We start from the raw sequence: 20,484 nt of genomic DNA, 5'->3' as shown, positions 1-20,484 counted from the left end.
ATGGCAAAAATCAGTAACTGAGGAGAGCACTTCTTCCTGCTTGGTCCATATTAAGACTGAGATTCCTTCTCAATACAGCATTCCAAGTTTCAAAGAAAGTGCATTTGTTAGTTGTATAAACATCTAAAAAAGTAGATATTCTGTCGGACTTCTGTCAAAAACCCCAACACAGAGTTCACAGGAACCCCCCTTTCAAGTCATTTAATCGGACATTCAGTAACTACGTACTGAGCATATTATAGGAAAGGCAGTATCTGATATTGGGGCACAAGAAGAATTTAAAATTTTCATTCGTAATTAAAGGAACAGAAGAATAAAATAAAAAACCCAATGAAGGGAAACAGACAATTCCCTGAAATAGGCAAGCATACTGTTTGTTGAAAGTCTCAATGGATGTTTCTTGAGATAGCAAAATGGTTGCTGTTCAAGTTGGGTACCGAAAAAGGATGTATCCACACTTCCGAATCTTAACCACTCCCACTTAAAAAAATTGATTTCCTTTCCACCCACTCTCTGGTCCCATCAGATTATTCATAATGTCCTCCTTCTGACAGTTACAGCTCCACTTCCAGGCTTTGTTCTGGCACTCTGGTCTGGACCTCTTCAGGTAGGAGGGTCGGGAACTGCTCCAGCAGCTGCGGCTGCAGCTACAGGATCTGCTCCTTTCTAGCATCTTAGATCACCCCAAGCTGGCTTGGAGCATCCCATACCCACAGACCTCCCGCGAGCTGAACCACCTAAGACACGGGTGGGAAGTCTCCTATCCCGGTAAGATCATCTAACCCTAGACTCTTTACCCTGACTTAATTGTTAGAAAGCCCTATCTGCGCTGGGTGAGTGTGTCCCATGCTCTAAGAATGAGCTTCTCTTACCTGGTGTTTGTCTCCTGTGCTTGGAAAGAAAGAGCGGGAAATCAAGGTGGCAGGGTGAACAGCCATCCCCCTCTAGCTCGTGCGGGCTAACCACTCCCTTTTCCTGCTCGCCTCTCTGAACACTGGCTCTTCAGTTCACCCGACTCCTCCAACACAAGGAGAATAGGTGGGCTTCGCGGGGGCAGGAGAAAATCCAGCCTTTCCAAGAACTCAACTAGCCCTTGGGGTTGGAGACCGAGAACGAAGGCTGAATGAAAAGAACGGACTTCAGGGAGAGCGAGCTTAACGGGCCCAGCGCCTTCTTTGGCACCCACTTTGGCCCTGCTGCACAGATCCCTCTGGTCTTCGTGGCCCTCCAGGCCCTGGGGCTGCAGCACGCCCAGAACGCCCGCCCGGGGGGCAGCTCGCCGAGGACGCCAGAACAGAAGTCGCCCCGAGCTGCTGCGAGCGAACGCGGACCTCACCTCCTCCGCGGGAAGGACAGGCCAGACTCGTTAGCGCCTCCCCGCTTTGCTCCTCCAGCGGCCGCACGCGAGGGCTCCTCGCGTCCTCTCTAGGCGTTCCGGAGCAGCTTCCGCATCTCTATTGTCGGCCCGAGGGGCAGCCCACGTCCCATCGTGCCCCGCGGCCAGGCCCGGGCCGCCTCGCCCCGCCCCCGCGTCGCCCTCGCGTCGCGGAAGTCCTGCGGCCGCCGGGCTCGCGCTCAGGCCCCGCAGCGCGCGCACGAGCGGGGGTCGCTGCTCCGCCGGCGCGCGCCCAGACGGGGTCCCGAGCCCCCGAGGGAGGGGCCGCACTTTCCCCTCCCGGCCGCCGGCCGCGCCAGCGCCCGCGTCGGACCCGAACCCGGGGCAGAGAAGCGGCATGGAAGCCGAGGACCTGCAGGAGGACCTGACCTGCTCCATCTGCCTGGACTATTTCGAGGACCCGGTGTCCATCGAGTGCGGCCACAACTTCTGCCGCGGCTGCCTGCAGCGCAGCTGGGGGCCGGGCGGCGGCTCGTTCCCGTGCCCCGAGTGCCGGCAGCCTTCGCTGCCCGCCGCGCTGCGGCCCAACTGGGCCCTGGCCCGGCTGACGGAGAGGACGCGGCGCCGGCCCCAGGGCCCCGTGCCCCCCGGCCAGTGCGGCCGCCACCGGGAAGCGCTGCGGCTCTTCTGCGAGGAGGACCAGCGGCCCGTGTGCTTGGTGTGCAGGGAGTCCCGGGAGCACCAGGCGCACACGATGGCGCCCATCGACGAGGCCTTCTGCAGCTACCGGGTGAGCGGGCCGTAGCGGGGCTGCCGCTGTTCCCGGGAACGTGTACTGTTTACCTCATTCTCATGGAAGTACCCAGCAAAGAAGTTAAGCGTCACGCACATCTCAGGGCTGGGCTTAAAACTGGGATGGGGAGGGTCTGCATAGAATTTTCATGGTACTGGCCCTGGGAGCTCCTAGTTTAAGACCGTCAAACCGAGAGCGTCTGTCCCAGTGCTGTCCACTAGAAACAGGATGCGAACCACGTATATAATAAAACTTTCCTAGTGGTAAAAAGAAACGGGTGATGCTACCTTTAATACTGTATTTTACTGAACCCAGTTATCCAAACTGTGATCATTCAACAGTAAATCCCCATGAAAAGTTATCAGTGAGATATTTTCCTCTTGTTTTTCATAATGGGCCTTTGAAATCTGTGTTTACGTTTACAGCACGTGTCAGGTGGGACCATCCACATTTTAGGTGCTCACCTGGCTAATGGTGCTGTATTGGACAGCGCAGGTACATACCTACAGGTGTAACAGACAACTGAGGATTTGGGAAAAGCCGGGCTTGGAGTGACGAGGCTGGGGTTTGTTACCAGCTTCCTTCAGCAGTTGGGAAAAACCACTTAATGTTTGAATTTGGAGATTATCTGTCCTGCCTATTTTATGGGTTAAGGAGTTTCAGTTGAATAAATCAGTTTATCTTACTCTGCTCCAGGCACACTGCTTTCTTGCTTTTGTTTCAAGCCTGTTTTCTTTCTCTATCCCCACCTTCCATCCTTTACATCTTTTTGGCTTTTAGCTTGAAGACCTTCCTTGATCATCCTTTCCAGAGTAGTCCTACCCCCTTCTATGGTGTAACTCCAGTGGCTTCCGACAGAATTGGTTTCTAGTAAGTACTGGTTGAATATACGAGTTTAATGATACAAGTTAAAGTGTTTTGTAAACTATAAAATGCTGTACAGTTTTATCAATTGATCACAAACAGGAGATATGCAAAGTGGCACTACAAAGTATACATCCCCTCAGTAACTCACTACTGTCTGCCAGGCATTGTTCTAGGGTCTGGACGTAAACGGATAAGAAAGACATAGGTCTTATCTTGTAGGAGACATAAGCATGTAGGCCAAAAATTTCAGTGTGTGAGTGAATTATCCAAGTTTGTATGGAGTACATAGCAGGTCTGAGGTTGATCTGTGAGGAATGAGAAATGGTTTCACAGAGTTGAATGTGAACTCACTCTTGAAGGGTGAGTACAATAGGTAGGGAGAGGATATTCGGGTCAAGGGAACAGCACATTCTGCAGTGTGGTGGCTTGGAATGACATGTGATAAATGTTAGAGGACTGGAAGTTGCTCAATACTTCCGGAGTGTAGAGGGAGGAAGAGCATGGGAATTAGGGTTGAAGAACTGCTTGGTGTTGCCCTCCTGCCATCTCGTGGCAGTTTCTGTTATTGCAGGGAATGAGTTTTCTAATGTCCCCAGAATTCCCATTTTTATTCGGGGTCCTATTCAGATTCCAATTGTGGCAGGATTCTAGAAGTCTTAGGTAGAGTCAATACAGGATATTTCATGCATACTGGAATTTTTTTTTTCCATACTGGAATTGTTAAGGGCTTTTTTTTTTTTTGAAGATTTCATTTATTTATCTGACAGAGAGAGACACAGTGAGAGAGGGAACACAAGAAGGGGGAGCGGGAGAGAGAGAATCAGACTTCCCGCGGAGCAGGGAGCCCGATGCGGGGCTCGATCCCAGGACCCTGGGACCATGACCTGAGCCGAAGGCAGATAGATGCCCAACGACTGAGCCACCCAGGCGCCCCAGTTAAGGGCTTTTAAAAAATTGAAAAATTCTATTTAAAAGATTATTATCTTTTCATTATTATTATTATTTTTAAAGATTTTATTTATTTATTTGACAGAGAGAGAGAGAGCACAAGTAGGCAGAGTGGCAGGCAGATGGAGAGGGAGAAGCAGGCTCTCCGCTGAGCAGGGAGCTGGATGTGGGGCTCAATCCCAAGACCCCAGGATCATGACCTGAGCCGAAGGCAGCCGCTTAACGGACTGAGCCACCCAGGTGCCCCGGTTATCTTTTCATTATTAAGTAAAAGTGAAAACTTTAAAAGAAATCTTGGTCACGTTCAAAACAGCTATCTGATTACAGGCCTCCCATATACGTCAAATTTGACAGTGATCACAAAGTAGCAGTTATATCAGTGATAAAGGAATAAAATTACTTGAAATAGCTTCCCAAGTAGCAGGATTATATACCTATTTAAGTTAACAATTAGGGGTAATAAGTAGATTACATAATGTTAGACAACATTGTATTAGAAAGAAAATAGCACGGGGGTTTTGTGATGTACAACCTAATTTCATCCCCCCGCCCAACATTTTAATATGCAGCTTCCAAGCAAACATGAAAATTGGAAGAATTTTATTAACACCAGTAGACCCTCATCTAGATTCTGCCATTTGCATTTTACTCTATTTATCACCTACCTATGTGCCTTTTCTCATCAATTCTTACTTCCTTTTGAGGCATTTAAAGTTAATTGCAGACTTCCTCCTATACTTTAGCATGCACACCATCAATCACACTTAACATTTGTGATATTTTCTGAAGTAACATTTAATACAATTAAATATACACATCTTTAGTGTACATTTGCTGAGCTTTAGCAAATGCATACACCTGGGCGCCCTAAGTCCTTCTCAAGATAAACAACATTACCTGGGCGCCTGACTGGCTCAGTCGGTGGAGCACGTGACTCTTGATCTCGGAGTTGCAAGTTCAAGCCCCACATTGGGTGTGGAGATTACTTAAAATCTTAAAAAAAAAAAAAAAAAAAAAATTATCATCACCCCAGAAAGTTCCTCCATCCTCTTTTTCTCAGTTAATCTCTGCTCCCTCCCCGCACCCGACCACTGTTCTAATTTTTTTCCACTGAAGATTAGTTTTGCCTGTTCTGGAACTTCATATAAATGGAATCATTTAGTCTGTACTCGTCTATACAGGTTCCTTTTGCTCAGCATATTTTGAGATTGACCCATTTTTTGATGCGTATCAGTAGTCTGTTGCTTTTCGCTGCTGCGTCATATTCCATTCTATGACTGTACCACAGTTTATCCCTCTTTCCATCACTGTGTACCTGGGCTGTGTCCAGTTTTTGGCTCTTAGGAACAAAACTGATGTCTTCTCATACAGGTCTTTTTGTGGATGCACATGTGGGCGTAGAACCACTGGGGCTGGGATTGACGTAGGTTTAGTTTGATGCCAGACCTTTACCCAGAGTGGTGGTTGCCCCTCACACAGCCACCGGCATCGTATTCGAGCCCTACTGCTGCACACCCTCGCCAGCTTTGGAGCTTTCACTCTTTTCGGTGATCTCGCTTTGTTTTAGCCACTGTCATTTGTAAACGATCAGAAGAAAAATGATACCTACTAGTGTTCATTATTCTCCTAGGGAAGAATTAAAAAAAAAAGTCATGCTTATTTCTTAGTTCTGTTCATTTCTGTCTGTCTTTCAGCTTTTTATTTTGACATACATTCATACTTCAGAAAGCTGCCCTCGGCCACTCTGCAGCATTTGACAGTCTTCACCAGTTTTTTTTTTTTTTTTTAAAGATTTTTTATTTATTTATTTGAGAGAGAGCACATGAGAGGGGGGAGGGTCAGAGGGAGAAGCAGACTCCCCGCCGAGCAGGGAGCCCGACACGGGACTCGATCCAGGGACTCCAGGATCATGACCTGAGCCGAAGGCAGTCGCTTAACCAACTGAGCCACCCAGGCGCCCTTCCCCAGTTTTTATTTAAATTTTCTCTTGCTTTGGTGTAGAAGAAACCATCCTTTCTCGGTTTTTCACCAGCCACCACTCATCTTAGCTTCTTGGCAGGATGTTCATCCTCTGCACCCCCCTTAAATGCAGTTGTTCCCAGTTCCAGCCTGGATCCCCTTCTTGATAGACTCTTACTGGGGGATTTTACTCCTACCCTGGCTTCACCTGCTGCCGGTGCTCTAACCCTCCAGTCTGCTTCTGCAGCTCAGATCTCTTTCTTTCTTTCTTTCTTTTTTTTTTTTTAAGATTTTATTTGAGAGAGAGAGAGAGCGCACATGAGGGTGGGGGGAGAGGCAGAGGGAGAGGGAGAAGCAGACTCCCCCGCTGAGCAGGGAGCCTGACGTGGGCTCAGTCTCAGGACCTTGAGATCATGACCTGAGCCAAAGGCAGACGCTTCACCAACTGAGCCACCCAGGCGCCCCTTAGATCTCTTTCTTGACCCTTAACTGCTAACTGTACCCATTGGGATGTCCCCAACACAGCTCAAACTTAATTTATTCAAGTCGAATATAATTTCCCACCTTCCATTTCCATACCGCTCATTTCCCTGTATTTCCTAACTTGGTAAATAGCCCACAGTCCTTCTAGTTGTCAAGCCAGAACCCAGGGGCTAAATCTGGACTCCTTCCTCCTGCAGCCATTTGGTTACCAGTTCCTGCTCGTTTTCCTTTTTTTTTTTTTTTTTTTTTAAGATTTTATTTATTTATTTGAGAGAGAGAGTGAGAGCATGATCAGGGTGGGGGTTGGGCAGCAGAGGGAGAAGCAGACTCCCCACTGAGCAGGGAGCCCAATGCGCAGGGCTCCATCCCGGGACTCCGGGATCATGACCTGAGCTGAAGGCAGACGCCAAACCCACTGAGCCACCCAGGCGCCCCACCTGCTGGTTTTCCTCTTGTGTGTGTGCCTCTAACCTGCCTGATACGTCTGAGGTCACGTCTGACCTTCTGCTACCAGGTGCTGCCCCTCCACAGCCCACGTTGTTAATGCTGATTGACTCCTTTTATTATTTAATAGCTCATTCAGGTATGTATGTATATATTTATAAAGATTTTATTTATTTGTCAGAGAGAGCGAGAGAGAGCACAAGCAGGGGGAGTGGGAGAGGGCGAAGCAGGCTCCCCAGGGAGCAGGGAGCCCGATGTGGGGCTCGATCCCAGGAACCTGGGATCATGACCTGAGCCGAAGGCAGATGCTTACCTGACTGAGCCACCCAGGCGCCCCATCATTCAGGTTTTTATTTTATTTTTTTAATTTTATTTTTTAAAGATTTTGTTTATTTATTTGACAGAGACACAGCGAGAGGGGAACACAAGCAGGGGGAGTGGGAGAGGGAGAAGCAGGCTTCCGGCGGAGCAGGGAGCCTGATGCGGGGCTCGATCCCAGGACCCTGGGATCATGACCTGAGCCGAAGGCAGATGCTTAACGACTGAGTCACCCAGGCGCCACCCATTCAGGTTTTTAAATTACACAATGGTATATATGCCTCTTGTAGAAAATCAAACAAAACAGAAATTTATAAAATTTTTAGTCCCTCCTGCCCCAACTTCTAAAACATTTCTATTCCCCAGAAATAACCAGTGTTAATACTACTTAGGTATATATTCTTCCAGATTTTTCGATTTAAATACAAACACATACCCAGGGGCACCTGGGTGGCTCAGTTGGTTGAGCGTCCGGCTCTTGATTTCATTTCAAGTCATGGTCTTGGGGTGGAGGGATTGAGCCTGGTGGAGGGCTGTGCGCTCAGCGGGGTGTCTGCTCGCTCTTCTTTCCCTCTGCTCCTCTCCCTGCTCACGTGTGCCCACTCTCTCTCTCTCTTTCTCTCTAAAATAAATAAACCTTAAAAAAAATACAAACACACACAAGTACGTATGTATTTATTCTTTTCAAAACAATTATGCAATATTATTGTCTAACAGCTTAGTTTTTTTACTTAATATAACATGTCAGTATATTGAGAGCTACCTGAGATTGGTATAGAGTGGCAATACACCATAATTTATTTCATAATTCCCCATTGATGGATAGTGAATCATGCTGCAGTGGCCATTACTATACATATTATTTTTGCCAGTGTTTCTTTGCACAGATTATTGGAAGTAGGATTATGTACATTTTAAATGGTTCTAAATCCTTTCAGTTGCCCTTCAGAAAGATGGCACCTTTCTTTTGTTTCTTGTCTTTTTCTTGTATGAGAATTTATTTATTTAATTTATTATTTTTTTATTACTAATGTACTATATGTTGCCTAACTGAAGATGGCACCTCTTTACAAAAATCTCTTACTGTTGCAGTGTCAGAGGCCTCCCTTGCCAATATTAGGTATTTATTACTCCTTTAACAGTTTTCATTTTTTGCCAACTTAATAGGCAGACTCTATATAGTGTTATGAAATTTCAGACCAGAATACTTTTTATGCCTAGGTCTGTAACTGTTTTCAACATTTTCTCAATCTTGTTCCCTGTTTGGATTAGGTGACTTAGCTCTTGAACAAGCAGGATGCTGGGGAAGAGGGTTTCTCTGATATGTATTTCTCCCGGCAGGAAAAGCTTCTTAAGGCTCAGTCTAGTCTGAAGGACAAGATGAAGAAAGCCATATATTTTCAGGACATGGAAATGAAGAATGCTACCAAGTGGAAGGTAACAGCAGAAGCCGTTGGGCATTTCTTGCCCCCGGGACCCTTTGGTGTTGTTGGGAATAGTTGTCAGGCTCCTTGCAGATAAGGTGATAGAACAGGAAGTGTCTCTTTTAAGAGACCTGTGGTTTTGGGGGATGGGAGTTTCACATACTTTATCCCCATGTCTGTAAGGTAGTGCCCATCTCCTTCTTACTTTTTCCTAAATATACTCCCTACATTGTTGTTGGTTTGGGTCCACGGCATTGTGGAAAGTAAATGGGCTTTGCTTTCAGAGAGACGAGTTTAGTTGGGAGGCACGATGCGCACGCGTGCACATCTAAAGGTTTAACGAAACTAAACTGTAGGTGTTCTGGAGGCTAAACTAAATAATAAATGTGAAAGTGTATTTTAGTTTAAAAAACATACAAACGAGGCATTGCCGTCAGTAGTAGAGACTGAAACGTTACAAAGAATGAACTAATACTATACAGGCTGATACAAAGAGATGAGCAGAAATCTGGGGAGGGTAGGCAGGACCTTTCTGGGGGAGGGGATTAGGGTGGAAGCCCCATGGGTTGCTGGGGAGTCTCGTGCACAGCACTGAGGAGCAAGAACAAGGCAGAACGAAGGCTGAGCAAATCTCCTGTGGCTCTAGGAGAAGATGAAGAATCAGCGAATGACGATCAGCGCAGAGTTTGCAAAGCTGCACCACTTCTTGGCGGAAGAAGAGCAGCTGTTTCTTCAGAGACTGAGCAAAGAGGAAGAAGAGACGAAGAAGAAACAGAATGAGAACACGTTAAAGCTCCATCAGAAAGTCACGTCCTTGAAGCGGCTCATCGTAGAGGTCAAGGAGAAGAGCGAGAGCTCCACCCTGGAGCTGCTTCAGGTGAGACAAGCTGGGGAGGGGTGGCTTAGCACCGCTCACTAAACTCCGCGTGCCCTTAGAGCTGCACGTCCTTCCTGGTGAGGGGGTTTCAGAGAAGAAATGTTTTCTCTCTGTTGATAATTATGACACTACTGTCATTAAAGAATCAAAGATCCACCTTTCAAAGGAAATTAATGGGAAAGTTAGGTATGCTGAGCTCAGGTATTACGAGATACCTCGGTTCACTTGGGCTAGTCGTTTGCGTAGGATCCGAAGCACATCTGAGACTTTTCCGTTCATCTTATTTGTACATTTATAATTTGTTAAAATAGTAACACAAAGCAACCTAAAATCACAAAGTAGATAAGTGTATCAGTAGTTTTTAAGATAAATTTATCTGTCTTACTAATTTATTTATTATTTTTTAAAGATTTTACTTTATTTTATTAAAGATTTGATTTCTTTGAGAGAGAGAGACAGAGAGAAAATGAGCAGGGAGAGGTACAGAGGCAGAGGGGGAAGCAGACTCGTGGTGAGCAGGGAGCCCGACGTGGGGCTCGATCCCAGGACTCCGGGATCATGATCTGAGCCGAAGGCAGACGCTTAACTGACTGAGCCACCCAGGCGCCCTCTTACTAATTTTTAATCATTGCAATCATACCTTGACAATAACTTTGCTCTTAGCCCCAGATTTTGATTGGTATATTCATTTAAATAATTTCTAATATCCAGCAGCCTTTAAAAGGTTGTAATTCTAATTCATTAGCACTTAGGAGTGTCTGGCTGACTCATTCAGTAGAGCATGTGACTCTTGATCTTAGGGTTGAGAGTTCAAGCCTCACATTGGGCGTGGAGCCTACTAAAAAATAAAAAGTAAAAAAAAAAAAAAAGTAATTCATTAGCACTTAGATTTGGGGCTTTTAAGCCAATTTATTATCCTTCCTTGGAGTTAATCTTTACCTTTATATGCTCAGCAGGTAAGTGTCTTCATAGCTATTTCAGTTTTTGGATAGAATCCAACATCTGTGACCATCTTTTTTTTCTGCTGAGATAATCCCTTTGGTCTTAGATTCCTCAGAACCTCTCTTTCTTCCATATGATGTGACTGGAGAAGAAAGAACCATTGAAGGGGCCCTTCAATCTATGATTTTTTTTTTTTTTTTCCTTATCAGGAGACAATATTCTCTTCTACCTTTAAGGAAGAGAGACACAGGAACCCACTCACCAGTTATTTTCAGCAGGAAATTTCTAGCAGGGTGTTACATGCCATTGAAGTGTAATGATTTCCAAGAATTATCTAGAACTTTCACAAAAACTATGTTTTTAAGATCCATTCCTGTTGCCATATATGTTGGACCCATGTGTCCATCCACAACGTTTTGCCAGTTCCTTCTTCCAGTGATGGAAATCCAGGTTGCCCTAATACCATTACCACTAGAAGTAATGCTGCAGTGACATCATTGATATCTGCTCTTCTTGTTTTTATTACTGTTATTTTTTTATTAGCTCATGGGTTTGCTCTGTAGCTCTCGCTCTTTCTCGGCCTCTGGAGCTGGCATGCTTAGCTTGTCTACATTGACCCTTTTTTTTTTTTGCTGGTAAATGTTTTTAAGCTATACTGTCTCCTTTAAATATTATTTGTGTCCACGGATTCAGACAGCATCACTTTTATTGTCATAATACAATAAACATGTTTAAAAACATTTTAAGTGTAACGTCCGTAGAGAAAAATGTATAAATCATAAACTTGACAGATTATCCCCAAGGGACCCATCCATGAAACCACCAGCCAAGTCAAGTAAGTAATAGAACATGTGTAGCCTGCCAGACACCCTCCGCGTGGCCCAGTCAACACCCCTTCCCTTTTCTGCGAGGCTGTTCTCCCTCCAGACTTTTCACACAGTTTCATCTTGCCTGTTTTTGAGTAAGAGTCTTGCAGTATGTGCTGCTTTTGCTCAACATTATGTTGTGAGATTAGCCCATGTCGTAGATGGCAGTTTGTTCCAATCACTGAGTAGCACGTCCCAACCTGGAGCGATTTTGCTCCCCCAGGGGGCAGTGTTGGAGACCTTTTTGGTTGTCACAACTTGGGGGTGGCTTCTACCAGCATCTAGTGGGTGGAGGCCGTGGACGCTGCTAAACATCCTATAATGCGCAGACACACCTCACCTCCAGCTCCCAGCAAAGACCTATCCAGCCCGAAATGTTAATATAGCCGAGGTTGAAAAACCCCAATGTAGAGTATTCCACTGTATTACTATTACCAAAACATACTATTTACTCTACTGGTAGCAAAATGTGGGTTGTTTCTACTTTTTACTGTTACGAAAAAAGCAGTTATGAACATGTCTTTTTTGGTGCACTTATGTCCACCTTTCTGTCAGTTGTGTATCTGCAAAAGCATTTCCTAGTCACAGGGCGTACGTTGGGTCAGCTTTAGTAGAAGATTCCAAACTATTTTCCAAAGTGGTTGCATCAGTTGCCGCTGTTACTTGCAGTGTGTGAGAGATCCAGTCGCTCTGTATGCTCAGTCATACTCATGGTCAGTTCTGTAGTTGCAGCCGTCCTGGATGGTATGGAATGTTCTCTCAGGCCCTCAGTCGGCACCCCTGCCCTCCTCCCAAAAGGTGGATTCTTTCCCTAATGACTAATGAGGTTGAGTACTGTTTCATGTGGCAATGAACCATTTTGATATATTTTTTTTTAAGCTTTCTTGAGGTATAATGCACATATCTTATAATTCACCCATTTTAAGGGTACTTTTTTTATAACTAAATAAGCGATTTTACCAAGTTGCGGAAACCTTACCAAAGTCCAGTTTTAGAGTATTTCCATCACCCCAGTAAGATCACTTGGTGCTTGTTTATATAGTTAATCTCTGTTGCTGCTTCCAGCCCCAGACAACCTACTTTCTGACTCCATAGATTTCCTTTTCTAAATATATCTATAAACAGAGTCATACAGTACGTGATCTTTTGTGCATGGAATCTTTCATTTATAATGTTTCTGAGGCTCATTCATGTTGTAGCATTCATTAGTATTGTATTTATATTCCTTTTTTTATTCCTAAAGAGTATTTTATTATAGAATATGTCACATTTTGTTTATCAGTTCACCAACTGATGGACATTTGGGTTATCTCCACCTTTTGGCTCTTATGAATGATGATGCTGATGCGAACATTCGCCTGCCATTCTTTGTCTGGACATACATTTTCATTTCTCTCGGGTAGATAGTAGGAGCAGAATTGCTGGGCTGTATCGTATATTTGTATTTAGTTTTTTTAGAAACTGCCAAACTGTTTTCCAAAGTGGCCGAACCATTTTGTATTCCCACCACATCCTCACCAACACTTGTTATTGTCTGTGGGTGAAAGACAACAGATGGAGAAGTAGGCAAAAAGCCAGGAGAGAGTTATGTCAGAGTGCCAAAGGAGAAAGAGTAGGGTTTCAAGAAAGGGATTGGTTACCATTGTCAAACAGTGCAGAGGGGTCATGTGGAGAAAAAGACACCGTGTGTTCAATCCATTGGCTTTGGCAGCATGAGATCATACGTGACATTAACAAAAGCGATCGACAGAGAAATACCTGCTCACAAAGTTGAGTACCAGATCTCGGGAGGAGGGGACGTAACTCGCTTATGTTTTTCTTCTCTTCACAGAATCCAAAAGATGTATTGACCAGGTATGAGCTGCTGCTTTTTCATGGGGGCCTGAGTGGAGGGGAAACAGGCCTGGGCTCCAGAGAACAGTCTGGGCACACCTGAGAGTCAGTGGGGAAGGAATTCCACCGCTCACTTTCGCAAGGGGGAATGGGCAAGCGGTGGTCTGAGCTTTGGGCTTGGAACCTTCAGTGGGAGTTGGGGGCCTTGGCTGCCTGAGTTGTCTCCTAAGAAGAGCAGCCTTCTGTACTTTCCTTAGGAGTGAGAACCAGGATGTGAGCTATTCCCTTGAAGTTCTACCGGTGAAGACTGTGTGCCAGATACCAATGATGAAGGAAATGCTGAAGCGATTCCAAGGTAAGCAAGAAATCTTTAAGAGAATAAGCACTGAGAAAACTTTAGAAAGGAAAGAGGAAACAGAACATGCAGCTAGTGGGAGGGTCAGGAAAAATGGTGATAACTAGAATACATGGATATATGCTTCATTCAAGAAGCATTTACTTAACACACACTGTGTGTATAAGGTGCTAGTTATACAGAAAGAAAAAGACCTATTTCTAAGAATTCAAGTAAACTGGAGAGACAGACTCCGATCACTTACTGTAACATAGTGGGATCTACTGTTTATCAATGTATGAGTAAAATATTATGGAATGTCAGAGAAAGAGCTCTGTTGGGGGTGAAGTGGGGAAGTTTCCACACAGAGGTGACATTGTTCTGGGATTTGATGGATGAATAGGAGTTTGCCAAGTGGAAAATGGAGGTGTACTCGTGTAAGCAGAAGGAGCAGCATGAGCTAAGCTGTGGAGAAAATGGAGGAGTAGGTATCCAATGTAACTAAACCATAAGGTACTTTGTGGGAACAGACAGGAGCTGAGGTTGAGATGGTGAATATAGGAAGGTCTGAAGATAAATTTACTGGATCTCCAGGGAATTGCCAAGGCATGTAGGTGTTGTAAATGCTACACAGGCAATTCTCTCGTGCACACACCTGATGAAGAACCATGTGGTGGATGAAGTATTGGGGACTGGATTTACTCTTCAGCCTGAAACTTAGCTAACTAAAAAAACTAAAATAAAACAGACACGGTACATGAAATAACTGTTTTCCCAACCCTGGATATCAGGCAGTACAGGACAAGGAAATGTGAAACAATGAGGTGAGCTCTATGATGGCTCCAGCCTCCAGCCTGAAAAGAGCTTCCAGGCCATCGTGGGGGGTGGGGAGGGTAGTGGAGGTGGAGCCAGGTTGAGGAATGGAGCGGAGTCCAGGGAGGACTAAGCAGTGAGAGCTTGCAGAGTACTGGCGAGGAGAGAGCCATCCAGAGGGCAATGATCTACAGAGGTGCCCCCTGAGTATTTAGCAGAGTACTGACCAGCAAATGCTTGTGAAAAACTACCTTAGACTGAGGAAGGGCGTTTCCAAAATGATTAGAAAGAACAGTTCCTGGTGCTCCCACAGGGCCCAAACAATGCCTGTTCCTAGCAGCCAGACTAGAAAACTCTCAATTCCTGGGAAAATCTTGCCTCATTAGTGGGGAATAATTAACCCTACACTGAGCACTGCTTTGGACCCACCTTATAAATCATGAACACCAGATCCAAAAGGATCAAATTATTTCCAAGTAACTGCATCCCAGGGCAAAGCTTAAGATTTTAAAAAATGAGTACCTAACCATGTAAATTCACAATGTCTGGCACCAGTCAAAGATAACTAGGCATGCAAAGAGGTAGGAAAGCATGACCCATAATGAGAATAATTGATTGGTACTGACCCAGGATTGACCAGATGTTAGAATAAGCACAGAAGGACTTTAATACAACTATCCTATAAAGAAGTATTTGGAGACATGGAAGATCTAAAAAAAGTCCCAGGTCAAACCTCTGGAGATAAAACTACAGTGATTGAGAGGAATACACTGGTTGGGATTAATAGATGATTAGATGTTGCAGGAAAAAAGATTATCGAATTTGAAGATGCAGCAGCGGAAACTACAAAAATGAAACACACAGGAAAAAACCTTAAACCATGAAAAGAGCCTTGGTGAGCTGGGGGACAATCTCATGCAGTCTTATGTGTGGTATGTGGGATCCCTGAGGAGATGAGTAGGGTGCGGATGAGACAGGAAAAACATCTGAAGGAATAATGGCCCCAGGGCGCAAGGGTGGCTCATTGGGTTAAGCGTCTGCCTTCGGCTCAGGTCTTCATCTCAGGGCCGGTCCTGGGTTCAAGCCCTGTGTTGGGCTCCCTCCTCAGCAGGAAGTCTGCTTTTCCCTCCCCCGCTCATTTTTTTTTCTCTCTCTTTCAAATAAATAAAATCTTAAAAAAAATAAAAAAAAGAATGTCCCCAAATTTTCCACATTTGGTGAAGACCATTAGTCCACAGATCCAATAAGCTTGACAAGCCCTAAGCACAAGAAATATGAGAGGAACTACACCAAACACCAGTGTAAAGAGGACATTTTTGATGCAAGAAGAGACAAAGGACATATTACTTAAGATGGAAAAAAAAGATGATGTCCCGTTTCTCTGAATTTATCAAACTTTTCAGAAATAAATCTCCATTCTACATGAACTCTTAACAAAAAACTAAAGAGGGAACAATGCCCAATTCAGTCTAACGCAGCCTGCATTATCATGATACCCAAATCAGACAAAGACATTACAAGAGAAAAGGGCTATAGACCATGTCCTTCATGGACACAGAAGAATTCTGAAGATAATTTTAGCAAATTGAACCAAACATATTTATAGATAATGCGTCACAGCCAAATGGGTTTTATTCTAGAAAAGCAGGGTTGGTTTAACATTTGAAAAATCAGTGTAATTCACATTAGCAAACTAAAAAAAGGAAAACTATATGATCACTTCAGTAGATGCAGAAAAAGCATTCGTCGGCACCTAACATCCATTCCCAATTAAAAAAATAGGGCTCAACAAACTAGAGAGACATGGAGAGTCTGGGAGGAAGAGGATTGGGAGGCAGGGAGGCCGCGGAGGAAGTCAGACAGTTAAAGTGGGGGATGCCAGAGGTCTGAGTGAAGATGGTGGCAGTGGGACGGAGAAGAGGCAGAGAACCTGAGTGGTATTTCAGAGGTGGGATTGACAGGACTTGGTGACAAATAACCCATCCAGGGTCAGAGGGAAAGAGGAGTCAGGTAACCTTAAGATGTCAAGGTGTGCATGTTCAGGTGGAGTTAATGCTCTTACAGATCAGAGAACGCAGAAGACAAGAAGACGTCTGCATGGGAAGGGGTAGGAGTCCCAAGAGGATGCAAGGGGACTTAGGATAGTGAGTTGAATTTTGAGTGATCTGTCAGGGGCCTGTGGAGATGCCCAGTGAACAACTGGAACCAGTGAAGAGAAAACTTGTTAACAGTGTTACCTCCGTGTCCCAGTGCAAAGCACCATCCTGTCCGCCGTCCTGGTCTGGTCCTGATTGAACAAGTCAGAATCTGGTAATGTTTCTTCCAATTTGATGCTGATTGTGAAGACTTGGGGCCATGAAACAATGAGCTCCCTGTTTTTAGGTCTTAGTCGTTTAGAGCAGAAGGGAGATGAAGATTGCACTGTGCTTGAGGCCGCAGTATGGCCTGCCAGGCCCAGCCGAGGGTCAGTCGAGAGGCAGTGGGGAGTCTCATCCCTGACAGTTCTTATTAGGAGACACACGGAACTAAAGCTGGAAAAGAGGGGCGTTTCTGGAGGAGGGTTGGTGGTAAGCTGTCACATTATAAATCGCCACTCTCATTTTCTCTGCAGTGGCTGTAAGTGTAGCTGAAGACACGGCTCATCCCAAGCTTGTCTTCTCCCAGGATGGGAGATACGTGAAAAATGGAGCATCGGCCAGTTCTTGGCCGTTGTTTTCTTCAGCATGGAGCTACATCAGCGGATGGAGGAACCCTCGGAAGATCGCACAGTTTGTGGGAAGATTTCAGCACTTACCCTGTGTTTTGGGAAAAAATGTTTTCACTTCAGGGAAACATTACTGGGAAGTTGAGACCCGGGATAACCTGGAGATTGCCGTCGGGGTGTGTCGGGAGGACGTCATGGGGCTTGCTAATGCTTCAGAAATGGGCCCCCGTGTGGGCATCTGGGCTATCTGTTGGGGTTCCGCTGGCTATCGGCCCCTGAAAAGCTCTTCTGTAAGTCCTACCAAGCAAGAGCCTGCTCTTAACCGGGTGGGAGTTTTCCTCGATTCTGGGGCTGGGAACATCTCCTTCTATAGCGCTGTGGATGGCACGCATCTACACACCTTCTCTTGTCCTGTCTCCCACCTCCGGCCATTTTTTTGGTTGAGTCCATTAGCATCTTTAGTCATCCCGGCAGTGACTGGTGGGAAATGAGGCTGTTCCTCCCCTGCCCGAGAACCTCTCCCTGTACCCCGGCGCAGGGACGTGCATCCCTCGGCCCTCTTCTCTCTTCATACATACTGGTCCAGGCGGCACGTCTGTACCGTCCATTCGCTCAGCTCCCTGCGTGTGCCGTGCGCACACAGGGATGGCGGACCCATTGGTTGCCTTTCCGGCAGCCACTTGCTGCATTTCCCTCCTCCTCTTCTGGTTCTTCTGACGGAACTGTCGGGGGAGCACCGTCCTTGGGCTTCAGGAGAAGCAGCCCCACGTGAGGCAGTGCTGGCCAGTGAGCTGGGAGGAGACATTTTCTAAGGCGCTTCTGGGGAAAGATTCTGTAGCTTTAAGAAAGAGGTGTTTGAGGAGACACAGCCCCTCTTCTGATGTCAGCAGCTGAGGGGAGCACAGTGACAGGGCACAGGAAGAAGAAACATGGTCTTCACTGGCATCGCTGGGCTCTTGGAATTTCCTTAATCTGACATTCCTTATTATAGGAGATGACCGCTCCCTTATTGTATAAGGCAGTTCAGGTTGCCTTTGGGTATAGGATTGCCTCACTTTCCCTGAAATTGGACCGCTTTGTAGACTCTGTTTCTGTGCAGTCATGTAATTCCTCTTCTCTCCAGGAAGTACTGAGACCTCTCACTTTTCTGGATCAGAAAGTTAAGGAAATCTTCCCTTACTCTGCGCTGTGACTCTTCTTCACCTGACCAGGTCTGTGCCCTCCAGTGTGCATTTTGTTACCCATCTGTAACCATCCGATTCTTACGTTGTTTGTGCAGGCTGTTAACATCACACCTAAAACGTTGGGACACACTTGCTAAGTATTCAGACTGTGCTGCTGGCCTTTTGGTAACGCTCTTTGACTCCTGCAGAAGGTCGGTGTGGGAGAGGGAAATCAAAATCCTCTTTCTACAAGGAAGACAATAAACTGTGAGACAATAAACTTCTGTTATGTCAAGCCACCCAGTTTGTGGTTTGTTATGGAGTCTTAGGAAACCAGTACACTTGCCCATCAGGACTTCCTCCAGTATCTGCCTTATTCATTTCCAGTCCTTGGGAAACTCATCACTGTCTTTCCTCCATCCTCCTCTGGGGCTGTTGAGCCAGGTTGACTGGTTCTATTACAGAGTCTTGCTCTCTGACTTCAGGTGGGTTCTTTGAGCTGCTTGGTGAACAACTTCATTTTTTCATCCCTTGACTTCCTTTTACATCTCTGGTGGCAGTGATTCCAAACCATTTCCTCCTTTCTCAAGGCTTCATGAGCCCACCTGCATACTGTGGGGAAGGCAAACTTTACCTCTACCAGTCTTAGGTTTTCAGCTGGGATCTAGCAAGAGGTCGGATTAATAAGAGAAAAACAGTTTATTAACACATGCAGCATGCACCAAGCAGGAAAAACCTAAAATGAAGAGTAACTCAAAGTGGAGGCTTAGAATTGTGGCTTACATAGTATCTTTAAAAGAACAATACATTTGTGGAGAAATGGCAGGAAAAACAGTCAACCTGCAAAGAGTGGCAGACCGTGGGAAGGTAAATGCATGTGAGGAAACTAATGGAGTAAACGTCTTTTGCAGATTCCTTGTTGGTGCGGTCTCCAGTAAAAGGGGAATTTATATCCTTCCATTTGGCAGGAAAGGGGAGCTTTTTCTGGGTTTGCTGCTCTTAATTGCCTTCAGCTCAAAATGATTTTTGTGCCAAAGAGACCTATTTTGGGCTCACACATTGTGGTTTCCTTCATCATTATTAAAGAACTTGCATCTTTTACTGAGAAAAATATTATTCTCTTGCTCTATTAACATTTTTTTTGCCTCTTTTAAGTCTTGATATTGGCCCCTCTCAAGTAGGGGATGGGACACAGGTATATTTACTAAAAATGAAATAAACTCTTATGATGCCTCTGATATACAAACAGAATTGAAAATGAACTTGTAATAGTTTTCAATGTTCCTTAGGGATTTCTCTGAGTCTTTACTATGTTAATACATTATGACTTACTTGGAGAGGTATTTATTACACAGGACTTCTCAAGCTTATTTCACCACAGAAACTAGCTCAGGAAGCAGCAACTAAGACTTCCCAGAAGACAGTTTGGCAACGACTGTTTATCCTACACTTTCTCCAGATGATCTTGACTATCTCTGATTTCAGCCTATACTTGCACTATATAAAGTTGGTGGGTACACTGTGTGACCATGGATAAGGCTCTGCTAAAATCTCCCCTGGAGACTAGGCTCTTGTTACGAATATATGCTCTCCACCCCTCCAACACTGCAGCTCCCAGAAGTTTCTCACCCTTAAGCTAGCCCACAGTCAACCTCCAGTAATTCATCAAAATTACTATTTAAGTATTCCTACAAGTTTATGGCTCCGGTGGATTTTGCTTCAGGGAAGGAGATCTCAGCTTTGACTCTCTGGATTTGCCTGTCTATCCAGATCTTGGGGTGGCAATTTGTCATGCAACCTTAGTTCTCCCACAGGTCCAAGAAAAGCCATTGGTTTTCAGTTTTCTCATCTTTTTCTTGTAAGGATATGAGTTATGACTTCCAAAATCTTTACATGTAGGAGCTGAAGCTGCAAGTCTATCAGAATAGGCTTCTTGTAGACCTCTGTAATGGTTGTGTCCACTTCACTAAGGGGTGCCTAGACAGCCGGTAAAACATTTCTGGGTATGTCTGTGAAAGTGTTTCCAGGAGAGATTAGCATTTGAACTGATAGACTGAGTAAAAAAGATCATTTTCACCAAAGTGGGTAGACATCATCCAAACAACTGTGAGCCTAAATAGAAAAAGAGGCAGCAGAAGGGGGAGTTTCTCCTCTGCTTGAGCTGGGACATCCATCTTCTGCCCTGGGACATTGGTACCCCTGGTTCTTGGGCCTTCAGACTTGGACTGGGACTTAGACCATTGCCACCCGATTTTTGAGCCTTTGGACCCGAACTGGAACTTACACCATTAGTTCCTCTAGTTTTCAGGTCTTTGGACTCAGACTGAATTACATACACACCAGCTTCCCTGGATCTCCAGCTTGCAGACAGCACCATGGA

General features: G+C 45.3%; 1 protein-coding gene across 1 annotated transcript; it reads left to right on the top strand.

Moving 5' to 3' along the window:
* Positions 1-1,422: 1,422 nt before the first annotated feature.
* TRIM4 (tripartite motif containing 4) lies at positions 1,423-20,157 on the top strand. Its single transcript, XM_034988444.1, has 6 exons — positions 1,423-2,126; positions 8,490-8,585; positions 9,219-9,449; positions 13,089-13,111; positions 13,348-13,445; positions 16,849-20,157. Exons 1-6 carry the CDS (start codon positions 1,734-1,736, stop codon positions 17,430-17,432), a joined length of 1,425 nt encoding a protein of 474 aa, XP_034844335.1. The 5' UTR covers positions 1,423-1,733; the 3' UTR covers positions 17,433-20,157.
* The last annotated feature ends 327 nt before the right edge of the window (positions 20,158-20,484 follow it).

This window comes from Mirounga leonina, unplaced genomic scaffold, assembly GCF_011800145.1.
Source record: "Mirounga leonina isolate KUSES-001 unplaced genomic scaffold, KU_Mleo_1.0 Mir_454, whole genome shotgun sequence".
NCBI lineage: Eukaryota > Metazoa > Chordata > Mammalia > Carnivora > Phocidae > Mirounga > Mirounga leonina.
This window is presented reverse-complemented; position numbering and strand designations above follow the sequence as displayed.

Coding starts and splice junctions, on each gene's coding strand:
- TRIM4 (XM_034988444.1), top strand. CDS start 1,734: ATGGAAGCCGAGGACCTGCAGGAGGACCTGACCTGCTCCATCTGCCTG. Junction 13,112..13,347: donor CCAAAAGATGTATTGACCAG/GTATGAGCTGCT, acceptor TACTTTCCTTAG/GAGTGAGAACCAGGATGTGA. Junction 13,446..16,848: donor AATGCTGAAGCGATTCCAAG/GTAAGCAAGAAA, acceptor TTTTCTCTGCAG/TGGCTGTAAGTGTAGCTGAA.